Below are 22,229 nucleotides of genomic sequence, written 5' to 3' on the forward strand. Positions count from 1 at the left end.
AAACAAAATTCTAAATATATAGTTTTATTGAAAATTACTATTTTACTAATTACCATCTAGTAATATAATTATCGCATCATAATTAGCATAATTTCATTTAGTTTCTTTTTAAGTTAATTATTATAATCTTGTAATTTTATTTAGTAAATTAGTTAAGTTATTTTCTTTTACTGTTACCATAAATTGCCTAATCCAAAACCCTCTTTAATTAAGTTTGACATCAAAGACTATTAAAAACCATTAAACACTCCATCTCCCTGTGGAACGAATCGGATTTACCAACAAACTAAACTACACGGATAGGACTAGTTGCCTATATATATGTGTGAAATCAACCTAAAATCAATAAAATACCACATATACAATAAATCAATTCGTGTAACAAAACAACTCAAATCCGTTCATAAATAAAGGTCTCGATCGCACACATCAGTTATATATATCATTTTGAGTTTCTTAACTTAGTAATCTCATTTCTTATGTATATCACACATTGTTAATATACTTAGTGAGATACTTACTCATCATAATCTTATGTCAACCATATATATATGTCTATATATATACCACAACATGTAGTTTTTACAATTTTGTAACGTTCGTGAATCGCCGGTCAACTTGGGTGATCAATTGTCTATATGAAACTTATTTCATTTAATCAAGTCTTAACAAGTTTGATTGCTTAACATGTTGGAAACATTTAATCATGTAGATAACAATTTCATTTAATATATATAAACATGGAAAAGTTCGGGTCACTACACTGTAGTTTACCGAAAGGTAATATACGGAGCAAGTATACTGGACGTGTTGCTTTCCTAATACAAGGTTAGCAAGTAGGTGACACAAAACCATAAGTTTTGAGATAAAATTTTCAAATTTGAAACCCACAAAACCCACAAAAACAATTTCACAAACAACGGTGAAGGGTTATTCCGGAAAACTTATCTAGGGTAAAAGCTAGATTGAATTTTCAAAAGGTCAAATGTTTTCATAAAGATCCAATTTCCTAAAGGATCTAAATTTTCATAGTCATGTGAGACTGTAAACCACAATGTTACTACCATTGTTCATACCATCATATAGAAATCACTGATGTACAAAGTGTGAAGAATAAAGAAGTGATTCTAGTATTTTTATTTCAAGACTATATTGCTTGAGAACAAGCAACGCTCAAGTGTGGGAATATTTGATAATGCTAAAAACGAACATATATTTCATAGCATTATCCCTCAAGAAAGACAAGCTTTTAGTTGCAATTGTTCTATTTACAAGTGATATTCATTTAAATAATAAAATGTGAAGACAAAAGACAGATTCGACGATTTGAAGACGCAAACGACCAAAAAGCTCAAAAGTACAAAGTACAATCAAAGTGGTTCAATTTATTGATGAGAAACGTCTAAAAATTACAAGAGTACGAGCCGCAAAATGTAAAGTACAAGATATTAAATAGTACGAAAGGACGTTCAAAAATCCAGAACCGGGACCAGAGTCAACTCTGAACGCGCGACGCAACGGAGCGAAAATTACAAGTCAACTATGCACATGAATATAATATAATATATAATTAATTCTTAAAATTATATATATATTATATTATTTATTAAAACCGTCGGCAAACTAGCAAACAAACAATTGTGAGCTGGATTCCCAGGCCATGCGATCGCATGGCTAGAAGGCACAATTTCATGCGATCGCATGGCAGTGAAAGGCTGGCCACATCTATAAATTTCTCAGTTTTTGGTCGAATGTTTTACTCCTTTTTCATCAATCTCTCTCAATATATATATATATATATATATATATATATATATATATATATATATATATATATATATATATATATATATATATATATATATTATAATTTATAATTTTAATTTTAATTTAAGATGAATAATAATAATGGTATGTTAGCGGATGTTGTAAGTGTGTAAGTCGAAATTCTGTCCGTGTAACGCTACGCTATTATTAATCATTGTAAGTTATGTTCAACCTTTTTAAATTAATGTTTCGTAGCTAAGTTATTATTATGCTTATTTAAATTGAAGTAATCATGATGTTGGGCTAAATATTAAAGACGGGGTAATTGGGCTTTGGACCATAATTGGGGTTTGGATAAAAGAACGACACTTGTGGAAATTAGACTATGGGCTATTAATGGGCTTTATATTTGTTTAATTGAATGATAGTTCGTTAATTTAATATAAAGATTTACAATTGGACGTACCTATAAATAACCACATACACTCGATCGGATACGATGGGCGGGATATTTATAAGTACTAATAATCGTTCATTTAACCGGACACGGGAATGGATTAATAGTCAATGGACTTATTAAAACAGGGCTGAATTATATACAAGGAAAATTGGTGTAATTATAGTTTAAGTCCCCAATTAGTTGTAATATTTGACTTCGGATATAAGAATAACTTGACGAGGACACTCGCACTTTATATTTATGACTGATGGACTGTTATGGACAAAAACCAGATGGACATATTGAATAATCCAGGACAAAGGACAATTAACCCATGGTAATAAACTAAAATCAACACGTCAAACATCATGATTACGGAAGTTTAAATAAGCATAATTCCTTTATTTCATATTTCATCGCACTTTTATTTACTGTCATTTTATTTAATTGCACTTTTAATTATCGTACTTTTTAATTATCGCAATTTTATTTATTGTCATTTTATTTATCGCACTTTAATTTATCGCACTTTAATTATTGTTATTTACTTTACACTTTAAATTAAGTTATATTTATTTTTAATATTTTACATTAGGTTTTAACTGAGACTAAAGTTTTAAAATCGACAAACCGGTTATTAAACGGTAAAAACCCCCTTTTATAATAATAATAATACTACTTATATTTATATATATATTTATACAAATATAGTTTTTAAAAATATAGCGTTAAACTTGGCTAGATCCCTGTGGAACGAACCGGACTTACTAAAAACTACACTACTGTACGATTAGGTACACTGCCTATAAGTGTTGTAGCAAGGTTTAGGTATATCCACTCTTTAAATAAATAAATAACTTGTGTAAAATTGTATCGTATTTAATAGTATTTCGCAATAAAAATATAACTATTTCGTATACACCTCTACCCACATCATTGTGACCAAAACTCTATTGAGTATGGAGAGGGCATCTATTCTAAGCATGTTTAGAAAGGTTTCATGAATTATAGATGTCAGGAACTAGTCAAACTTTATTTGGTCAAAAACGGACACAGAAGAAACTGCGGTCGCACTGCGGTTGACCGTGGTGGCGACCGTGCAACTTGTTTTCACAAAACTGTGTTGCAATTCAGTTTGGGGTTTCACGGTTGACTATGCGATCGACTGTACTTCAACCATGTGTTTACCTGAACTTTTGATTTCATTCTTTAACCTATGTTTGACTTGGTCGTTTGCAAGATAAAGTATGGATTAGTGACCTTGCGTGTTTTATGTTAAGATGTCAGTCATCACTTATGCGTATGTGTGTGTCATCATCAAAACATATTCTTTGGTTAATTACACTTTGGTTAATTATACTTAAGTTTATCGATTAGTGCATTAACCCACATTCAACCACATTTCCACCCTTGCAGGTTCACTAATGTTGTATGTTAGATATCAGGGTGAAGATGGGATGTCGGAAGATATTTTTGACGAGTCGAAACTCTGATGTGTTGTCTTTTACTACTAGTGTCTGTGTTTAACGTAACACCTAATGTAACGGACTTTTAATACTTGATTTGATTATTGGTGAAATATATAATACATATGTAATGTAATACATGTGTCTTTTATAATATTTGTCAAATTTTATAAACAGCACTTCCGTTGTGATATATAAAAAAAATACAGGGTGTTACAATTGCGGTATCAGAGCGTGGATTTGGCAGCATTTTCATGGAAGTGACCTGTTCCCAATTCGTGTGTTGAGTCAAACATATCTTGGGGGATGGGTGAAGTGAATGAGATAGGTATAACTGCGTTAGTTGTTTGTTACTAACTTGTGTTATACTAAGCTTTGGTGTAAGATGTTGTGCACTATAGGTATGGTTGATAGTGACGGTAATGTTGTGGCCTCCAACAACCCTACAACAGTCAGAGCTGCAGAGTACAGATGTTTATCGGATAATGAATCTCGGGGATAAATGTCAGGGTTGTAAGGAAAATTACTGAAGGTTCAAGGAAGGTAATATAGGTTAGAGTAGTAAGTGTAGGTGGACTCAGATTTTGTACCTTCGGATCAGACGGTCTAGTCATGGACCAGGTGGGTGTTCAATTTCCGTTTACATGTAACCATAGTAGGTAATATTTCTCAGTCACTGATGATGCAACTTCAGCAATAACTAGACAGCAGTACCATTATCTGATACAGAAGCATTCGTCACCAGTAGTAAAAATAATAATAATAATAATAATAATAATAATAATAATAATAATAATAATAATAATAATAATAATAATAATAATAATAATAATAATAAAGGAAAAGATTCCATTGGAAAGACTTTGAGTAGTTGACCTCTTGGGTATTACGTGTTAAATAAATCAGTAATTTAGGAAGTTTAGTGGATTTAAGCATGTCAAAGGATCAAGACAAAACGATACGGGTTCTTTGTAAAGAGTATGGTGTGACAGGTACAGGTCGCCCCATTTTGAGATATGATTTCTTTTGATGGTGAAATGTGTGAGGTGTGGTAAGATAGATCAGAAAGTTCAGTTGCTACCCTTCAGAGGCAGTGTTGGTTGGACTTGTCATTATACGGGATTCAGAGCATAGGTGTGAACATCGGCTCGGATAGTGTTTCAATCTCGCATCTTCAATACGCGGATGACACTATATTCTTTGGGGAATGGGGTAGACAAAACTTTTGCTATTTAATGAAGTTATTAAGTGCTTCGAAAACGTGTCAGGTCTCAAAATAAATTTTCATAAAAGTGTCATTTCTGGGTTGGGTGTATTGAAGGATGAAGTTGAGCTAATGGCCCGTCGAGTTGGTTGTAAAGTTGGGGATCTTCCATTTACCTACCTCGGGCTCCCTATTGGAAAAAACATGAATAAAATGTAAAATTGGAACCCCGTAATCGAGAAGTTTAATTTAAGACTCGCGAAATGGAAAGCTAAAACGATTTCTTATGGTGGTCGGCTAACGTTGGTTAAGTCAGTTTTGAGTAGTTTGCCGCTATACTATTTCTCTCTATTTCGTGCCCCGTTGAGTGTCATTAAAAAATTAGAATGCATTAGGAGAAATTTTTTTTGGGACGGGACGGGTGAGCGTTCAAAATTAACTTGGGTCAAGTGGGAAGACTCCCTTCTACCGTATGGTGAAGGTGGCCTTAACATTTTAGGGGGGAAAATCTCACGCTCGATGACCTTGCATGTTTGATACTGTATGCTTAGCAGTTATATAGTTCCATTCACTTCACAGTTGTGCTAATCCCCCACATTTCCACCCTTACAGGTTCACTACTGTTGTATGTTGGATATCAGGGTGAAGATAGGATGTCGGAAGATATTTTTGACGGGTCAAAACTCTGATGTCTTATCTTTTATTACTAGTGTCGGTGTTTAACGTAACACCTAGTTAACTAATTGTAATGGACTTTTAATACTTGATTTGATTATTGGTGAAATATATAATAAATATGTAATGTAATGCATGTGTCTTTTATAATATGTGTCAAATTTTATAAACAGCACTTCCGTTGTGATATATGAAAAAAAAAATACAGGGTGTTACAATTGTGGTATCATAGCGTGGATTTGGCAGCAAGTTCATGGAAGTGACATGTTCCCAATTCGTATGTTGAGTCAAACAAATCTTGGGGGATGGGTGAAGTGAATGCGATAGGTATAACTGTGTTAGTTGTTAGTTACTAACCTGTGTTATACTAAGCTTTGGTGTAAGATGTTGTGCACTACATGTATGGTTGATAGTGACGGTAATGTTGTGGCCTCAAACAACCCTACAACAGTCAGAGCTGCAGAGTACAGATGTTTATCAGATAATGAATCTCGGGGACAAATGTCAGGGTTGTAAGGAAAATTACTGAAGGTTCAAGGAAGGTAATATAGGTTAGAGTAGTAAGTGTAAGTGGACTCATATTTTGTACCTTCAGATCAGACGGTCTAGTCATGGACCAGATGGGTGTTCAATTTCTGTTTAGATTTAACCGTAGTGGGTAATATTTCTTAGTCACTGATGATGCAACTTCAGTAATAACTAGACAGCAGTACCATTATCCGATAAAGAAGCATTCGTCACCAGTAGGAAAAATAATAATAATAATAATAATAATAATAATAATAATAATAATAATAATAATAATAATAATAGAGGAAAAGATTCCATTATCCGATCAGTAATTTAGGAAGTTTAGTGGATTTAAGCATGTCAAAGGATCAAGACAAAACGATACGGGTTCTTTGTAAAGAGTATGGTGTGACATGTACAGGTCGCCCCATTTTGAGATATGATTTCTTTTGATGGTGAAATGTGTGAGGTGTGGTAAGATAGATCAGAAAGAAAGTTCAGCTGCTACCCTTCAGAGGCAGTGTTGGTTGGACTTGTCATTGTACGGGATTCGGAGCATAGGTGTGAACATCGGCTCGGATAGTGTTTCAATCTCGCATCTTCAATACGCGGATGACACTATATTCTTCGGGGAATGAGGTAGACAAAACTTTTGCAATTTAATGAAGTTATTAAAGTGCTTCGAAAACGTGTCAGGTCTCAAAATAAATTTTCATAAAAGTGTCATTTTTGGGTTGGGTGTATTGAAGGATGAAGTTGAGTTAATGGCCCGTCGAGTTGGTTGTAAAGTTAGGGATCTTCCATTTACCTACCTCGGGCCCCCTATTGGAAAAAACATGAATAAAATGGAAAATTGGAACCCCGTGATCGAGAAGCATAATTTAAGACTCGCGAATTGGAAAGCTAAAACGATTTCTTATGGTGGTCGGTTAACGTTGGTCAAGTCGGTTTTGAGTAGTTTACCGATATACAATTTCTCTCTATTTCGTGCCCCGTTGAGTGTCATTAAAAAATTAGAATGCATTAGGAGAAATTTCTTTTGGGGCGGGACGGGTGAGCGTTCAAAATTAACTTGGGTCAAGTGGGAAGACTCCCTTCTACCTTATAGTGAAGGTGGCCTTAACATTGGTTCGCTTAGGGGGAAAAATCTCGCGCTTTTGGGGATATGGTTTTAAAACTATCGACCATACCTTGATTTTTTGTCGTCATGCAATGGATGTTTGGGAAAAAGTTCACAAGTGGTGGGGGTTGGGTTCGGTCACAAATTTAAGTATTAACGTAGCCTTTCGAGGGGTTTGTAATCGAACTTTAACGCCCTTGGGTTCGCGTATTTGGCAAGCCGTGGAATGGACGTGTGCGTATTTTAATTGAAGAAATTGCAATCAAAAGGTTTTCACGAAGACGTGTTGGAACGCCCCTACGGCTCTAATGGAAATTCAATTAAAGTCGTTCGAATGGATCGCTAATCGTATCAAGAATCGGGATATTAATTGGTTAGAGTGGATTGCAGATCCTTGGTCGTGTCTTGTATAGCTATGATTTTTAGTGGGTAGTGCAGTACGTTAATGTGTTGCTCCCTCTGCAACATTGTAGCTGCTGCCTTATTGTTTCGTTTCTTTACCATATAACTCCACCAAGCAACCGAGTCTAGTAGGTCTTGTGTAAGCCCAATTATGTACCATAGTTATGGATTGTGTATCATGTAAATGGCCTCTTGGCCCACCTCGTGTATTTGGCCTTCTGGCCCACTTTGTGTGTTATATAAAAATCTCTTTGCTTTTAGAAAAAAAAAAAATAATAGCATAAACAATGATGTATTATTGTATTTCTGAAAATTTTATATTAATTTAAGCAATTATTCATTGGGCCGGTTATTTAAATTGACATAAAAGTTACGATCACATGAATTAATATGAATCAATTACGATTCTAAGAAAAATAAATACTTACTTCTTTTTTATTTTTTATTTTTTATTTTTTATTTTTTTTTTTATTTTTTTGTGAATTTGCTATATATCTGAATTAATCATTTATCATTGAATTAAATTAGATTGAATGTTATACTAATAAAAATTCAGATACAAGTAATGGAAATTGACAAATCATGCTACTGCACTATCTTGACAGAAAGTTAAAATGATCATTATGTTGCTTTTGCAACTATTAATTTAATTAAAATCATGCCTAATCATTAAATACAAATACGGTAATTGTCAATAATAAATAGTTTTTTTTTTTAACGGCTAAAAAATTTATTAATGCAAGACTAGCAAGGAGCTAGACAAAAAGAAGTAAAAAAATAAAAAATTACATGGGTTTATAAAGCCAAGAGTTCCAATCTGGCGCAATTTTACTTCTAGATTTAAGCCAAGAAAAAGCAACTAATCTAATGCTATCGAATAAATCACTTTTTCTAACTTCCCGAGAATCATGAACAATGTCATTGTGTAATCTCCATATCCACCATAAGGTGGCAACCACAATGCAGAAAAGCCGATCCGAATGAATCCGAGATCTGAAGGCATCATCTATCCAAGTAAACAGCTCGTTGGTAGAACCTATTTGAGCAGGCCACATGATTCCTGTCCACATACAAATACGTCGCCAAATAGTATTCGCCAAAGAGCAATGCAAAAAAATGTGGTCGCGTGAATCTCCTCCAATACCACAATTTGGACACAATATAGTGCTAATATCTAAACCTTAATGGGAATGAGTTTGCGCCATCTCGTAGCTCGAAAATAGGACGGAAGCATATTGTCATCAAGAAGCCTACGCATGCCATGAACCGTAAAGATGCCATCAGGAAGAATGTTCCAATTCCAGCGATCTTCATCTAAATTTAAGGTAATTCCCTGCAAATCATGTAAAAGCTGATCCAAGTTTGCCGAGATGGAAGGTGGTCTGACCCAATGCCAAATCCAAGTGCCATGTTGAAATCGATCACACACCAAACAATCTGGATTATTATCGAGACGAAATAATCTATTAAACTTTTGAGCAAGGGTGAAGTTACCCATCCATTTATCTTTCCAAAAGCGAGCTATTTTACCGTTACCGATTTTCAAAGAGATCAACCCATTAGGTGAAACCTCCGCAACTTGCTGCAACTTTGTAGTTTCTACAATAGTGTTCCATACTCCTTTGGTCTTGCAACGAATATTACCGAAACCAGCATCATCTCCATGAATTGCTTTTACAAGACTAACCCACAGATCATCCGGACAATTATATAAACGCCATTGCCATTTTAAAAGAAGAGCATAATTAAATGATTTTATGCTACCAATACCGATACCTCCCTTAGTGAAGGAAGACATAGCCTGGTTCCAAGAAACCCATGACATTTTCCTTTTTTCCGTAGATCCACCCCAAAAGAAACGAGCTCGAAGATTTTCAAGTTCATTTAAGATCGCCTCGGGAGCCTTGAATAACGAAAGAAAATAAATTCCAAGGCTACCAAGCACCGATTTAATCAACGTATATCTACCACCAAAGGACAAAAGGTTCGTTGTCCATGATGATAATCTCCGTTTGAACTTATCAATTAGATTTTGCCACGATGCAATACGATTCATGCTACCACCTAAAGGGAAACCCAGAAATATGATCAATAATAAATAGTTATGATCATGATTTTCAGTCGTTGGTAATTAAGTGATCATCATAACCATGCAATGATATATGTTATGTTTTCTTAAATTGATTTTATTTAATAATAATTAAAATCATTGAAGTCATTGATAATTTTAATTTAATTAAACCATTATATGAAAACTATGAGTAACATATATACTCATTCATATGCCCTAATTAATAATTATTATTATATTTGTTTGAGTACGCACACAGGACATAGAATGAAATTATGTGCCGTAATTTATATGCCCAATTCATCTGTTTGACTTTACTCAAATTCAAGTGCCGTAATTTATATTCATTAATTAAAAGCTATTAATAAAAACCATCAATTTCATTCATATCAGCTCGATACATTTGCTGATTCTAAAATTCAACCCAAAATTCAATATTTGGATTAAATGTTGTCAATTACTCATGATATCACATGTTGATTAATTTATCATTATACATGATCAATCAAACATATAATCACAAATCAATAGAAACACTAAAGAATACTTACTTGATTGTAGAATCGATGATGAAACATAATTCGTTAGGGTTAATCCATTTCTGAAATAATATAAATAATTCGATGGAGGAATTTCTTATTCTCTTGAATAATGGTGTTCTTGATAATCAAAGAGAAAGAACGTAATTTGATAATCCACAGGAAACCACAACCCTAATATTGATATACTGTTATTACAATTATTTCAATCAAATAACTGTAATATATTAGTTAGGAGTAATTATTATCATTTAGGCAAACATAAGGGGGCAAATGGTAAAAAGCCACATAATTTAGGGATTAATTCCAACACATCATTGTGACCATTTTGTCCATGTAAATACGTAATGCTATATTAAAAACGGACTGCTATCAGAGTAGCAATAATTTCAACATCTTATTTATTAGTGTAACATGCTACTTACTATGTTGAGAAAACCGAATTATAATAAAACTGCAACCGCAACAATTCGCAACCAGTCCGATAGCTAATTAATATATGTTTAACTATCTGTCAAAATCAATCTTTTAATCATAAACCACACATAGTTATACACAAAATAACATGCGAGTATATGCAGTGGATTTTGTAAGACAGTAAAATTTAAAAAAATCAAAAGTATAATTTGTGGTATCTTTATTAAAGGGTAATTGGTTTAGAGGTATTATGGTAAACCTTTCAACGCGAGGTTGAGGCTTTAAGTCCGGCTGTAAACATGTTTGTAGATTATTGTAAATACTAGTGAAATGACCCGTGGAATCACGGGTTGTTTAAACGAAACAGTTTAATGATAGGTATTAAGTGAATGTAAATGCTAAATTTATTTAGTTTAATGACCCGTGGAACCACATAGTCCGACTAAGAAACTCGTTAGCTGAACATTTCATCAAACACCTAAAATGCATATTTAACAATCCACATTCAATCATAAGAGATAATATTGGTTGTCATTTTTTAAAAGTATAAATTAAAATATAAATGTAGAATTGGTTTCATTCTGCCTAACTTTTATACCTTCTCGTACTCAATTCAAAATAATTAATTAAAATAATTTAAAATAATTTAATGTTATTAATTAAAATAATTATTAATAACATTTAATAATAATAATTAATTAATAAAATTTAATTTTAATTCAAAATTATTTAGATTAATGACATTATCCACCATGCTTAGATTTTTTCTTTTTCTTTTTAATTTTTTCTTAATAAAGAAATTAGCTTAATAATGATATCATCATTTTAGTAATATAATAGAAACTATAAATAGATAGATTCATGTAATAGGTGAATGAGCCTGTCATTAAAAAATAATAATTTGTGGTATTTCTAATTGAAAATTAAATGATGTTGAATTCGAATACATAACTTTTTACGGAGTAATTTTATCATAGCGTGTATAAATAATTGATTTTAAATATTCAAGTGAAAATGAGAAGTTGAATAAAATAAAGCAGAATTATCTGCGTGCATTATCAATACATGCACAAATTATTATATTTTTGATAAAATATAGTAATAAACAGCGGTCACGCATTCATGGACAATGATTTCATCTATCTTCTATCCCTTCCCATTCAATTCACACACATCATTCATCTTTCAATCTTTTTTTATTTTTATTTATTTAATTATTAAAACATAGAAAGTAATTTTTCATCCCATCATTCCATCCTAAGACCACTCCCTATCGTAACTAAACTATTCATCCTCTTAATCTTCCACATCAGCGCCACATCAACACCAATATCCTATAACTAACTCATAACTAAACACTCCCTATCATGGCTAAAACAATACTCCTCTTAATATACAACGTACAAGCAATAAAGCATCAAGTCCAACAATAAAAAGCCACTGAGACCCACAATTCCTATAACTAACCTAAACACTTCCATTAAATCCATGGTGAATGCGGGTAACTAACGCGGGTAACTAATCCGTGCCTATGGTTTATTACGGGTAACTACGGGTAATGAACGGGTAATGACGGGTAATGTAACCATAGGGAGTGGTCTAAGAGCACTAGTAACGGCTCCGCCCTTGACTCCGCCCTTGGCTCCGCCTTCCAAGCACTCCAATACTAGCATTTAGCCCTTGCTTAGCCCTTGATCACTAGTGCTCCAAAATGTCATTGGATGACAAATTCAATCACGGAAGCCATACAATGTATTTGTTGTACATAATGCTTTTTTACTTGTACCCATAAATAATTAATTAATTTAGTGGGTGTGAGGAAGTGTGTGATGGGTACGTCATGGTTGTTAGTATTTAGTGGTTGGTTAGTGATGGGAAGAAGGTGCTGATGTGGCACTGATGTGGCACTCCGTGATCTCATGACGGACCGTCATGGTTAAGAGTGGTCTTAGATAGTTTAAGATGGTTACATATGTTATAATCTTATTGTGTCTCCTAACGAGAATTCTTAATTTTTTCATGTGTCAATATGTAAGTAGAATGGTTGTAAGAATGAAATGATGATAAGATTTTTTTTGGAGCTTTATGTTTTAAACTCATTGGTAAACAATAGAAATCACTACTTGATCGATCTCTTATATATACGGCTGCTATTTTTTATTTATTTATTTATTTATTTATTTATTTTACAGCGAATGAGATCACCCGAGAGGTACTAAACCACCCCATTGCGATCATCTTCCGTTTCGACCATGCCGATGCAGCGATAATAACCCCGACCCCATCGCTGCCCGGGAAGAAAACCTTGAAATCGATCCAAGGGCACGGCCAAGTAAAACCCTCCTCCCCTTTACCCATGGCAGAGATGAAATTGTGTTTTAAATATGTAGCCAACTGGGGTCGAACTCCTGACCTCCCCTAAAGGAGGCATGCCACTAACCATTGGACCACATCACAACTTCTATATACGACTGTTGTTGCCTAAATAAATCCTTTCCAACCACGAAAGATGGCTCAACTGGTAAAAGCTTGAAACTCCTTAACTAAAGTAGTGGGAGATCTCAAGTTCTAATCTCATTGGACTAACAAATACAGTATCTTTTTCACCAATATGCAAACTCTAATTTATAGTGACTACATCAACCTCGTGAAATGGGAGGGCTTTACCTGATTTGAGTGTATGACGGTGAATTCATATCTAGTGAATTGTCAGCCAAAGTTTAAAACCATGATTACCCAAAACAAACATTGAATAGTACTAACAAATACAGTATCTTTTTCACCCATATATTTTTAGTCGAAAACTGTAAATATTATGTTAATTTGATCATGCATATTTTAACCGAGGGGTCTTAACATGCTTGCTCAACGTAAAGGAGGGGTTTAAGGATCTTAGAACGTGGCTCTCCGGTCCGGCTACCGTGAATAACCCTGGCCGACATGATGATGTCGGCGGGGTGGCCAAGTGATTAAGTCCACCTTCGATGACGTCCGTCGATCAGAAGGCCCCAAGCAAGGTTGTAGGTACCCGTTAATAAAGAACTAACCTGTTAACCTTTAGAAGATGATAGAGGATATAAGTTACGTAGGATGTGTGGTAGAAGATGGCTACGTAACGTGGTGTGTTGCTAACGACGATTAGGGTTTGTATTTATAGACAAACCCTAATTCTAGAACCGTCATAGGATAGTGATAATCGTTTCCATAACCATCTCCCCCGAATCACGGATATAATTATGGAAAAGATATTTGCTTGTTAGCTAAGCAACCGCCGTAAAGGGACCAGATACGGATCCGCATGCCGCATGACGCATGAGAGCACCCCGCATACGCACCATAGCGCATGCCCGTGTGTATGTTACATGCGCATGCGGGCTGCGGTATCATTAAGTCCCCCCAGTTTGATGTTATATGACGCAAGTCATATGATATCAAACTATTAAGCGAAAAAGAGAAAACAAAAGGACGACGAGCATTTAATGTCCTCGCGTGCGCCTCGATGCCTGTCACAATCGCAGAAGCCCATTCGGCTGACAAGACATAAAGTAACAGTGCCGCAGGCGCGTGCGAACCACGCGCGTGTTTGTAATCATTCTTAACTGACACCACGCGCGATCAGCAAATGCTACCCGTCGATTGCATTACACGTGTATGGCCACGATCACACCATTCCAACCCACGCTCCCCCAATCTTGCCTATAAATAGCCCCAAATCACACACATTTTCACTTTTCCGGTGTCAAGCTTCCCAAATACGCTCTCGCCTCCAAATCCTATCAATTCCGATCAACTCCGTCATATTCCGATCGTCATTTAAAGGTCAGTCGTTCTCCATTCATCTAAAAATGACCAAAGCTAATGAAACTTTCGTAGAGAATGTAGAGTCCAACATAGGCCAGAAAAACATCGACCACTTAGTTAAGCAATACCCCCCTCTAGCGGGTTACAATCCGGTACCACCACTGCCTAGCCAGCGAGCCCATCAGCCACCAGAGAATAAGGTGGCGATCTACGAACATGCTTTTAAGCATGGTAATTTTAGGGTTCCACCCACCGACTTCTTTTTAGGCGTACTAGATCATTTCAAAGTAGGGCTAGGGCAATTGCACCCGTATGCTATAGGCAAAATCGTTCTATTCGAGATGTGGTGTGTTGCACTCAACACAGTACCATTGGTGAAGGTTTTTTGCCACCTATTCCGCTTAGCCAACCACCATAAATCTTGGTTCACCTTCTTCGCACGCCAAAATTTCACAAAAACCCCGAAATCGAATGCGGGAAGTTGGAAAGAAACTTTTTTCTTCGTCGACCAGACCGTAGTAGGCACTGGCTTCCCGCAGACGCTCATTTGGTGCGAGAAGGTAGAAAAAGATGTGAACAAGATGCCAGCGTTGGATGACGAGGAGAAAAAGTTGTTGAAGCAGTGCGTCAACGCACAACTGGTGCACCGTTCGTATGGTAATGTTATGCTGCGGTTGGGGAAGATCTCCGCGTATTGGCCTTGGGAGGATGTGCGGCCGGCCATAGTTGGCCCCGATGGAAAGGGTAGGAATAGCATAAACGCGTACTTACATAAATTTTTGTATATTTTCTAACGCAGGCGTTTATTGTTTGCAGAGATGAGGATGAAGAAGGTGCTTACCGCGGAGGAGATTGCTGGGATCTCTTTCCGCAAGCAGGATGTGGACAAACAGCTAGAGCAGGCAGCTGCTAGCGAACATGTGGAGGAAACGCCGGCGGAGTCAGGCAATAAACGCAAGGCGGCTGGGACGTCCGAGGTTCAGAAGAAGAAGAAGAAGACTCCTAAGCAGCTGGAGGATATGCGCAACGACAATTTTGTTGCCATCGAGCCGCGGTCCGCAGACCTACCTCCCCCCATTAATGGTGAGCGTTTATTTTTTCGCATGTATACCGCGTAGAAAAATCTGCGTACTAATCTGAGTATTTTGCAGAGCATGTGGAGGAGACGCAGCCAACAACACCGCGGGTCAACCCCGAGCTGCAGGCCACTGCCACATCCAAAGACAAGGCGATCCCCGTCGAGTCTGAGTCTACATTACCTCCTCCGCAAGGCAGCTTCCGTGTTGCCAACCTCCGCCAACTTTGCCAGTCCTCCGCAGAAAATGCTGCGGAGCAATCTGCATTCTTGCAGCAAATCTTCCCAGCAGAGTTCCGCGAGCAACTGGCCGCGCTGCCGTTTAACCAGGCGCTCAACGCCTTTGTCCAGAACGGGCTGGTATTCTTTGGGATGTTTGCGGATCAAGCCCGTCGATCCTCCAGCCTATACGATGTTGCACTGCGCAAAGAGGTGGAGTTGGGTTTGCTGCAGGCGGGTGTAGATCAGGTCAAGAAGGACAGGGACGCTGCTGAGGAGGCCCGCAAAGCTGTTGAATTGACTGCGGCCGAAACCAAGACCCTCTTGATTCAAGAAAGAAAAAAGAATCAAGAGCTTGTGGGTGCGGTTGATCAGGCAAAGGGGGAAACTGAGCGAGTGAGGCTGGAGTTGGAAAAGGTGACGAGGGAGAGGGACGATGCGGTTACCAACCGCGAGCTGGCCGAGGCAGATATGACAAAGCTGCGCACCGCCCTCCCCGCAATTGCGCAGAAAGTGATGGACTCCGAGCCCGTGTCCGACCGGTTTAATGCCTATGTCCATGCGGTCAAGGACCATGAGGTGAACAAGGCTGTGCGGGAAGTGATCCAGGCATGCGGCCTAACTCCACCGTTCCCCGACATTGTTCAAAAGAAATTAAAGGAGGGAACGGCCGCGGCGCTGCTGGAGGCGGAAGAGGCAATCAAGTCCATCCCTATCCCTTTGATCAATGCGTTTGTGGCTGACCCGACGATCCGCTTGATGGGTTTTGAAGGAGGATTACTAGAGTAGTTTGTGCCGTAAGCCCTAATCTTAGGCAGGTAATTGTAAATGTATTTTGGAGCCCTAAGTCCCATGTTGGGCAGGCATGTGAAACAATTACTTATGTAATAATTTATTTGGATGTGTATATATGTTTGTCTGTTATGCATGCGTGATATCCTTGTTTATATATCGCGAATCAAAACAAATTATGAACCGCATGCGCATGCGCATAGTTAACCACAACTTATGCGTATGCGGATGGTACTACGTAAAATAAACCAATATTTTAACTTACCTTTAACAATTTAGACTCAAAAGCTACTGCGCTATTGCTTTGTCATGTACTAGAGGTGCACTATTAGTTGTATGGTAAGCAAACGCAACTAAAAACAAACCAATGTTTTTATGCTTAGGAGTTCCTCAAGCAAACCAATGCGAGAGCGATTACGCACAAGCAAACCAATGCTTGTATTTTTTTTTTTAAAGTCGACTTTGCAGCCATCTAGTCTGCGTGGCGCTTGGCTAGGGGAAAACCAATTCCCTTCGCCTGCCGTTATTGTCTAGCCTTGTAACCAAACAGGCTTCTGCTGCACGGGGGCTAGAGGACACCCCTTAAGTAGGCAGGAAACGCATACAAAAAATATAAATGGACAACAAAAGTATGCGCATGTAATTATTTTTATTTGGCATTAATTATGATTACAACTGCGACATATCCGAAAGGATGAAAAATAAAATAATGTGCTAAACAAATTGGAGTGATCAAGTCCATCTAGCTACATGTAACATTTTTTCAATAACGTCGCATGCCAAGTGCGTTTCACAGGTTTGCCATCTAATGTCTCTAGATGGTATGCCTCGGTGTTGCTTGCTTTTGCTACCCTGTATGGGCCCTCCCAACGAGGTCCCAGTTTCCCAGTATCTTCCGCATGACTTGCATCGTTCTGGCGCCAAACCAAATCACCGCACTTATAAGTGCGTGAACGCACACGCTGATTGTAATACTTTGCGATTTTCTGCTTGTTATTTGCTTCGTTAACAGCCGCAGAGAGTCTGCGTTCTTCAAGCAGATTAAGATTTTCCCGCAGAGCTTCAGAGTTATTTTGCTCATTAAAGTTTTGTATGCGGAACGTTGGTACCCCAATCTCTGCGGGTACAACAGCTTCTGACCCATAAACCAAACTAAACGGAGTCTCACCAGTGCTTGCTTTGGGTGTGGTTCTATGCGCCCATAAAACCTTTGGAAGCTCATCCACCCAACCAACGCGGTCATGACCCAACCTTGCCTTGATTCCAGCAACTATATCTCGGTTGGTAACTTCGCACTGGCCATTCGCCTGCGGATGCGCAACTGAAGTAAAAGTTTGCTTAATATTAAGCTCCGCACACCAACTGCGAAAAGGATCGCCGGCAAATTGTGTACCGTTATCACTAACAATTTCATTGGGTATGCCGAATCGACAGACAATGTCTTCCCATACAAAATTCCGCACTCTTTTCCCTGAAATTGTTGCCAGCGGTTTCGCTTCGACCCACTTCGTGAAGTAATCGATTGCAACAATTAAGAATTTGACATTTCCTGCGTGTGCAGAGTATGCGTAAGATAATGACGTAAGTAGCATATTTAGCAAATGAATGGCAATATTACCTTGGCCTTTGGGGAATGGTCCGACTATGTCGATCGCCCATTTGCAGAATGGCCATGGTGAGGAGACCGGTATCATTGGATGCGCAGGTGCCCTGCTGATAGGTGCATGTATTTGGCATGATTCGCATTGCTTGACAATACGCGCCGTGTCTGCGTACATAGTAGGCCAATAATAACCTAACCGCATGATTTTTGACACAATGGACCTGTGTCCCGAATGAAGGGCGCATGCACCCTCATGCACCTCGCGTATAACTTCCTCTGCCTCTTTCGGACCTATGCACCTTAAATGCGGTCCCAAATAGTTTCTTTGATACAAGACGTCACCCTCGAGTGCATAAAGCGGTGCCTTTGTGCGGACTTTCTTCGCATCAGAGGAGTCCGCGGGTGAAGTGCCGTCCCGTAAAAAAGCGATGATGGGCGTCATCCACGTTGGGCTTGATTCCTCAACCGGTGCCACTAGAGGCATCATGACAATAGATTTTGCGTTGAGTTCCTCTATTAGAATTTTCTTACCCATATGATCAAAAGCCAAGGCAGCTAGTTTGCTTAGCGCATCCGCCTTCTTATTTTGCCCCCGCATTACGTGCGAGATTTGAAAAGCCTCGAACTGGTCAGCGAGATTATGAACAAGCGATAAATATTGCTGCATAGCAATGTCGTGCGCTTCGAAGTCTCCGCAGACTTGATTGCATACTAGCTTTGAATCCACGTAAGCGTGCAAGATTTTAACATTTAGCTTATGCGCGATGCGCATACCTGCTAGCAGAGCCTCATACTCTGCTTCATTGTTTGTGACAGCAAAATTAAACCGCAGTGCGTACGTATGTTCCTCACCGCCTGGACCTGTCAAAATTACACCTGCGCCTGCGCCAGATGCGCTACACGCACCATCGGTGTATAATTCCCATGGTGATAGAACAGGTGCGGGCGGATCTTGATGTTCTGCTGACGCTTCGACATCCGCAGGTATTTCTGCTAGGTAGTCAGCAAGTATTTGACCCTTAACCGCACTGCGTGAAGAAAAGTTTATTTCATGTTCTCCCAATTCGACTGCCCACTTGGCCATTCGGCCAGAAATCTCGGGCTTGTACAGTACCTGAATGAAATAAAATGATTGCGTTAGTCAATGCGGTAACCCCGGTCATTGCCGCAAAGTAATCATGTACCAACCTGTTTGATTTGCTGATCAGTTAGAACCACAATCGGATGTGCTTGAAAGTATCGGCGTAAACGCCGCGCTGTATGGACAAGCGCATATACTAACTTCTCTATTGGCGAGTAGTTTACTTCGCTTGATGTCAGCGTCTTGCTTACGAAGTAGACCGGCATTTGTGTCTGAGAAAATCTCAGCGTTAAAGTTCTGCGAAATAAATAATGCAAGTAAATTGATAAGTTACCTTTTCGCGGTCTGCGATGAGAACTGAACTGATTGCTTCCTTTGATGCCGCAAGGTACAGCGTTAACGTCTCCCCAGGGACTGGCGCAGTAAGTGTTGGTAACTCTGCAAGCACCTTTTTCATCTCCTGAAAGGCTGATTCTGCTTCCTGAGTCCAGACAAAATCCTTTTTCTTCAAACAGTTTTTCAAAGTGTTAAAGAATGGTAGCTGACGCTCTGCGGCTTTTGACAAAAACCGCGTGATTGCTGCGAGCTTCCCAGTGAGACTCTGCACATCTTTCTTTGTTTTCGGAGATGGTAAATTATCAATAGCTTCAATCTTTTTGGGATTAGCCTTGATACCCCGCGCTGTCACCACATGACCTAGAAACTTGCCTTCCTCCTCTCCAAAGCTACATTTAAGCGGATTAAGCTTCATGTTGATCCTTCGCAGAGACGCAAACGTTTCTAGGATGTCTGCGAGCATGTCTTCTTCGGTGTTGCTTTTGATTACCAAGTCATCGACATATGCTTCAAGATTTCTGCCAATTTGAGGCTTGAATGCTGCGTCAATTACACGCTGATAGGTCGCGCCCGCGTTCTTCAAGCCGAAAGGCATCTTTGTGTAACAATAAATACCCTGCGGCGTATGAAAAGCAGTCTTGTCTTCGTCTTCCGCAGCCATTAGAATTTGGTGATAACCTTTGTATGCGTCCAGAAAGCACTTATATCTGAATCCAGACAAAGATTCAACCTTCCAGTCTATCTCCGGGAGAGGGTAATTGTCTTTAGGACATGCTTTGTTAATGTCTTTAAAATCAACGCACATTCGCCAGTTACCATCAGCCTTTTTCACCAACACCGGATTGGCAACCCATGTTTGATAACGCACTTCGCGTAGAATGTTTGCTTTGACAAGGTTGTCTACTTCTGCGCATAGCCAATCACTGCGGTCTAAAGCCATATGCCGCTTCTTTTGTCTAACAGGTGTGAGCGATGGATTAACATTCAATTTATGTTCCGCAATGTCCCGCGGGACACCTGTCATATCTGATTCGCGCCATGCGAAAACATCTGCGTTTGCGGACAATATACCATGTAACTTAGCCTTGGTTTCAGCTGATAAACCTGCGCTGATTTTTATACCCTTATCTGGATGCAAGCGATTAGCAATGACCGTACTGCTTGCAATCTGCCCCCCGACGCTAGGGATGTTAATTTGCACAACTGACGCACATATCTCAATCGTTTGATGTGACGCCATTGTGGCAACTCCTCCCTTAGTAGGAAACTTAATCAAACCGTGCACTACCGAAGGTATGATGTTAAAACGCCGTATGAAATTTCTTCCCAGTAGCGCATTATATCGCGAAGTCGAGCGAACCACATAAAAGTCAACTAATTCGTTCCTTATTAACTGCGGATTCTTGTCATCTTCGAGCTCTATTAATAACTCTATCCGTCCCACGGGCCATGAGCTTTCTCCGGAAAAACCAGACAGCGTGATATCAGACGGACGTAGCTGCGCCTTCACGTGTTTGGAAAGAAATTGATAGCAATGCTCGTACATAATGTCAACGCCGCTCCCAGTGTCGACATGCATGCGCTTGACCTGCACCCCGCAAGAAGGAATGCGGCACTTGATAATGATAGGTTCATTCACCCTGTCAATTGACATCACAGGAGGGAAAGTGATTGGAAGAAGTTCCCAATCCTGATGATCGTTATACTTTCTTCGCTGACCTAATTTCTCTGCGTCAACCATGTTAATGGTTAAATCAGCATTTTTGGCCTTATCCACTTTCTGCCACGCGAAGGTTTTAGTTTTTGACCCTTCTTCTGCGGCTTTCCCTTTATCTTTCTTTGGCGGTTTGAGGTGATCCAACTTACCCGCACGGAGCGCCTCCAGTACCCGTTCCATCAAGTTTTTACACCTATTCGTATCGTGCCCGTAATCATCGTGAAATTCACAATACTTTGTCTTATCCCGCTTACCAAATTCTGTAAGCGGAGTTGGGACCGCGAAGGTCGCGCATACTGGCTCCGTCGCCAAAATTTCTTTGGGCGTTTTGGATAAGCTTTTAAGAAGCGTATAGTTCTGATTGTTGATGCCGCGCTGATTATTGCTTCGATAATTGCCATTAGATCTCCCCTTTTCACTTCTGATAGGACCGCCACTATGGTAACGCCCGCGAGAATTATTTCCGCGGTTTTGATCTCGTGAGCGGTCATCATCATCCTTTTTTTCATTTCGCGAGCTGCTTGTGGGAACATCGTTATCTTCGCCACTCCGCATATAATCGTGACATTCTTTAAGCGCCTCAGCGTAAGTTGTTGGCACCGTATGACGCAAACACTTGACTAGCGTTGGGTGCCGTTCTGAATTGATGCCATGTATGAGTCCTGATATCTGTTGTTCTGGCTTGAGATCTGGAATGCGCAAACATTCATTAGTATACCTTGTGAGATACTCTCCCATAGATTCCTTGGATTTCTGCGTAATATCATGGCATTCAATGTGAGTGCGCTTGCGTGGTCTTTGATTCTGATACTGCAATAAAAACTTTGTTCGCAGATCCATGAATCCGGCAATACTGCCCGCCGGGAGTTTATTGAACCATTCGCGAGCAATGCCCTAAAAGGTCATTGGAAATATTTGGCACGCAACCGGATCCACCCAACCTTGAGTGCGCATTGCACCCTCAAAGCGCTGTAAAAAGTCATCCGGATCGGACA

The 22,229-nt window shown here is 38.8% G+C and overlaps 1 protein-coding gene across 1 annotated transcript; it reads left to right on the forward strand.

The window, feature by feature from the left end:
- Positions 1 to 13,749: 13,749 nt before the first annotated feature.
- LOC139893612 (uncharacterized) lies at positions 13,750 to 20,746 on the forward strand. Its single transcript, XM_071876782.1, has 4 exons — positions 13,750 to 15,155; positions 15,228 to 15,388; positions 16,081 to 16,218; positions 20,657 to 20,746. The coding sequence occupies exons 1-4, from the start codon at positions 14,456 to 14,458 to the stop codon at positions 20,744 to 20,746; spliced, it is 1,089 nt and encodes a 362-aa protein (XP_071732883.1). The 5' UTR covers positions 13,750 to 14,455.
- Positions 20,747 to 22,229: the final 1,483 nt, after the last annotated feature.

This window comes from Rutidosis leptorrhynchoides, chromosome 1 (assembly GCF_046630445.1).
Source record: "Rutidosis leptorrhynchoides isolate AG116_Rl617_1_P2 chromosome 1, CSIRO_AGI_Rlap_v1, whole genome shotgun sequence".
NCBI classification, from domain to species: domain Eukaryota; kingdom Viridiplantae; phylum Streptophyta; class Magnoliopsida; order Asterales; family Asteraceae; genus Rutidosis; species Rutidosis leptorrhynchoides.

Coding starts and splice junctions, on each gene's coding strand:
- LOC139893612 (XM_071876782.1), top strand. CDS start 14,456: ATGACCAAAGCTAATGAAACTTTCGTAGAGAATGTAGAGTCCAACATA. Junction 15,156..15,227: donor AGTTGGCCCCGATGGAAAGG/GTAGGAATAGCA, acceptor TATTGTTTGCAG/AGATGAGGATGAAGAAGGTG. Junction 16,219..20,656: donor TCCCCGCAATTGCGCAGAAA/GTGATGGACTCC, acceptor TCTGGATGCAAG/CGATTAGCAATGACCGTACT.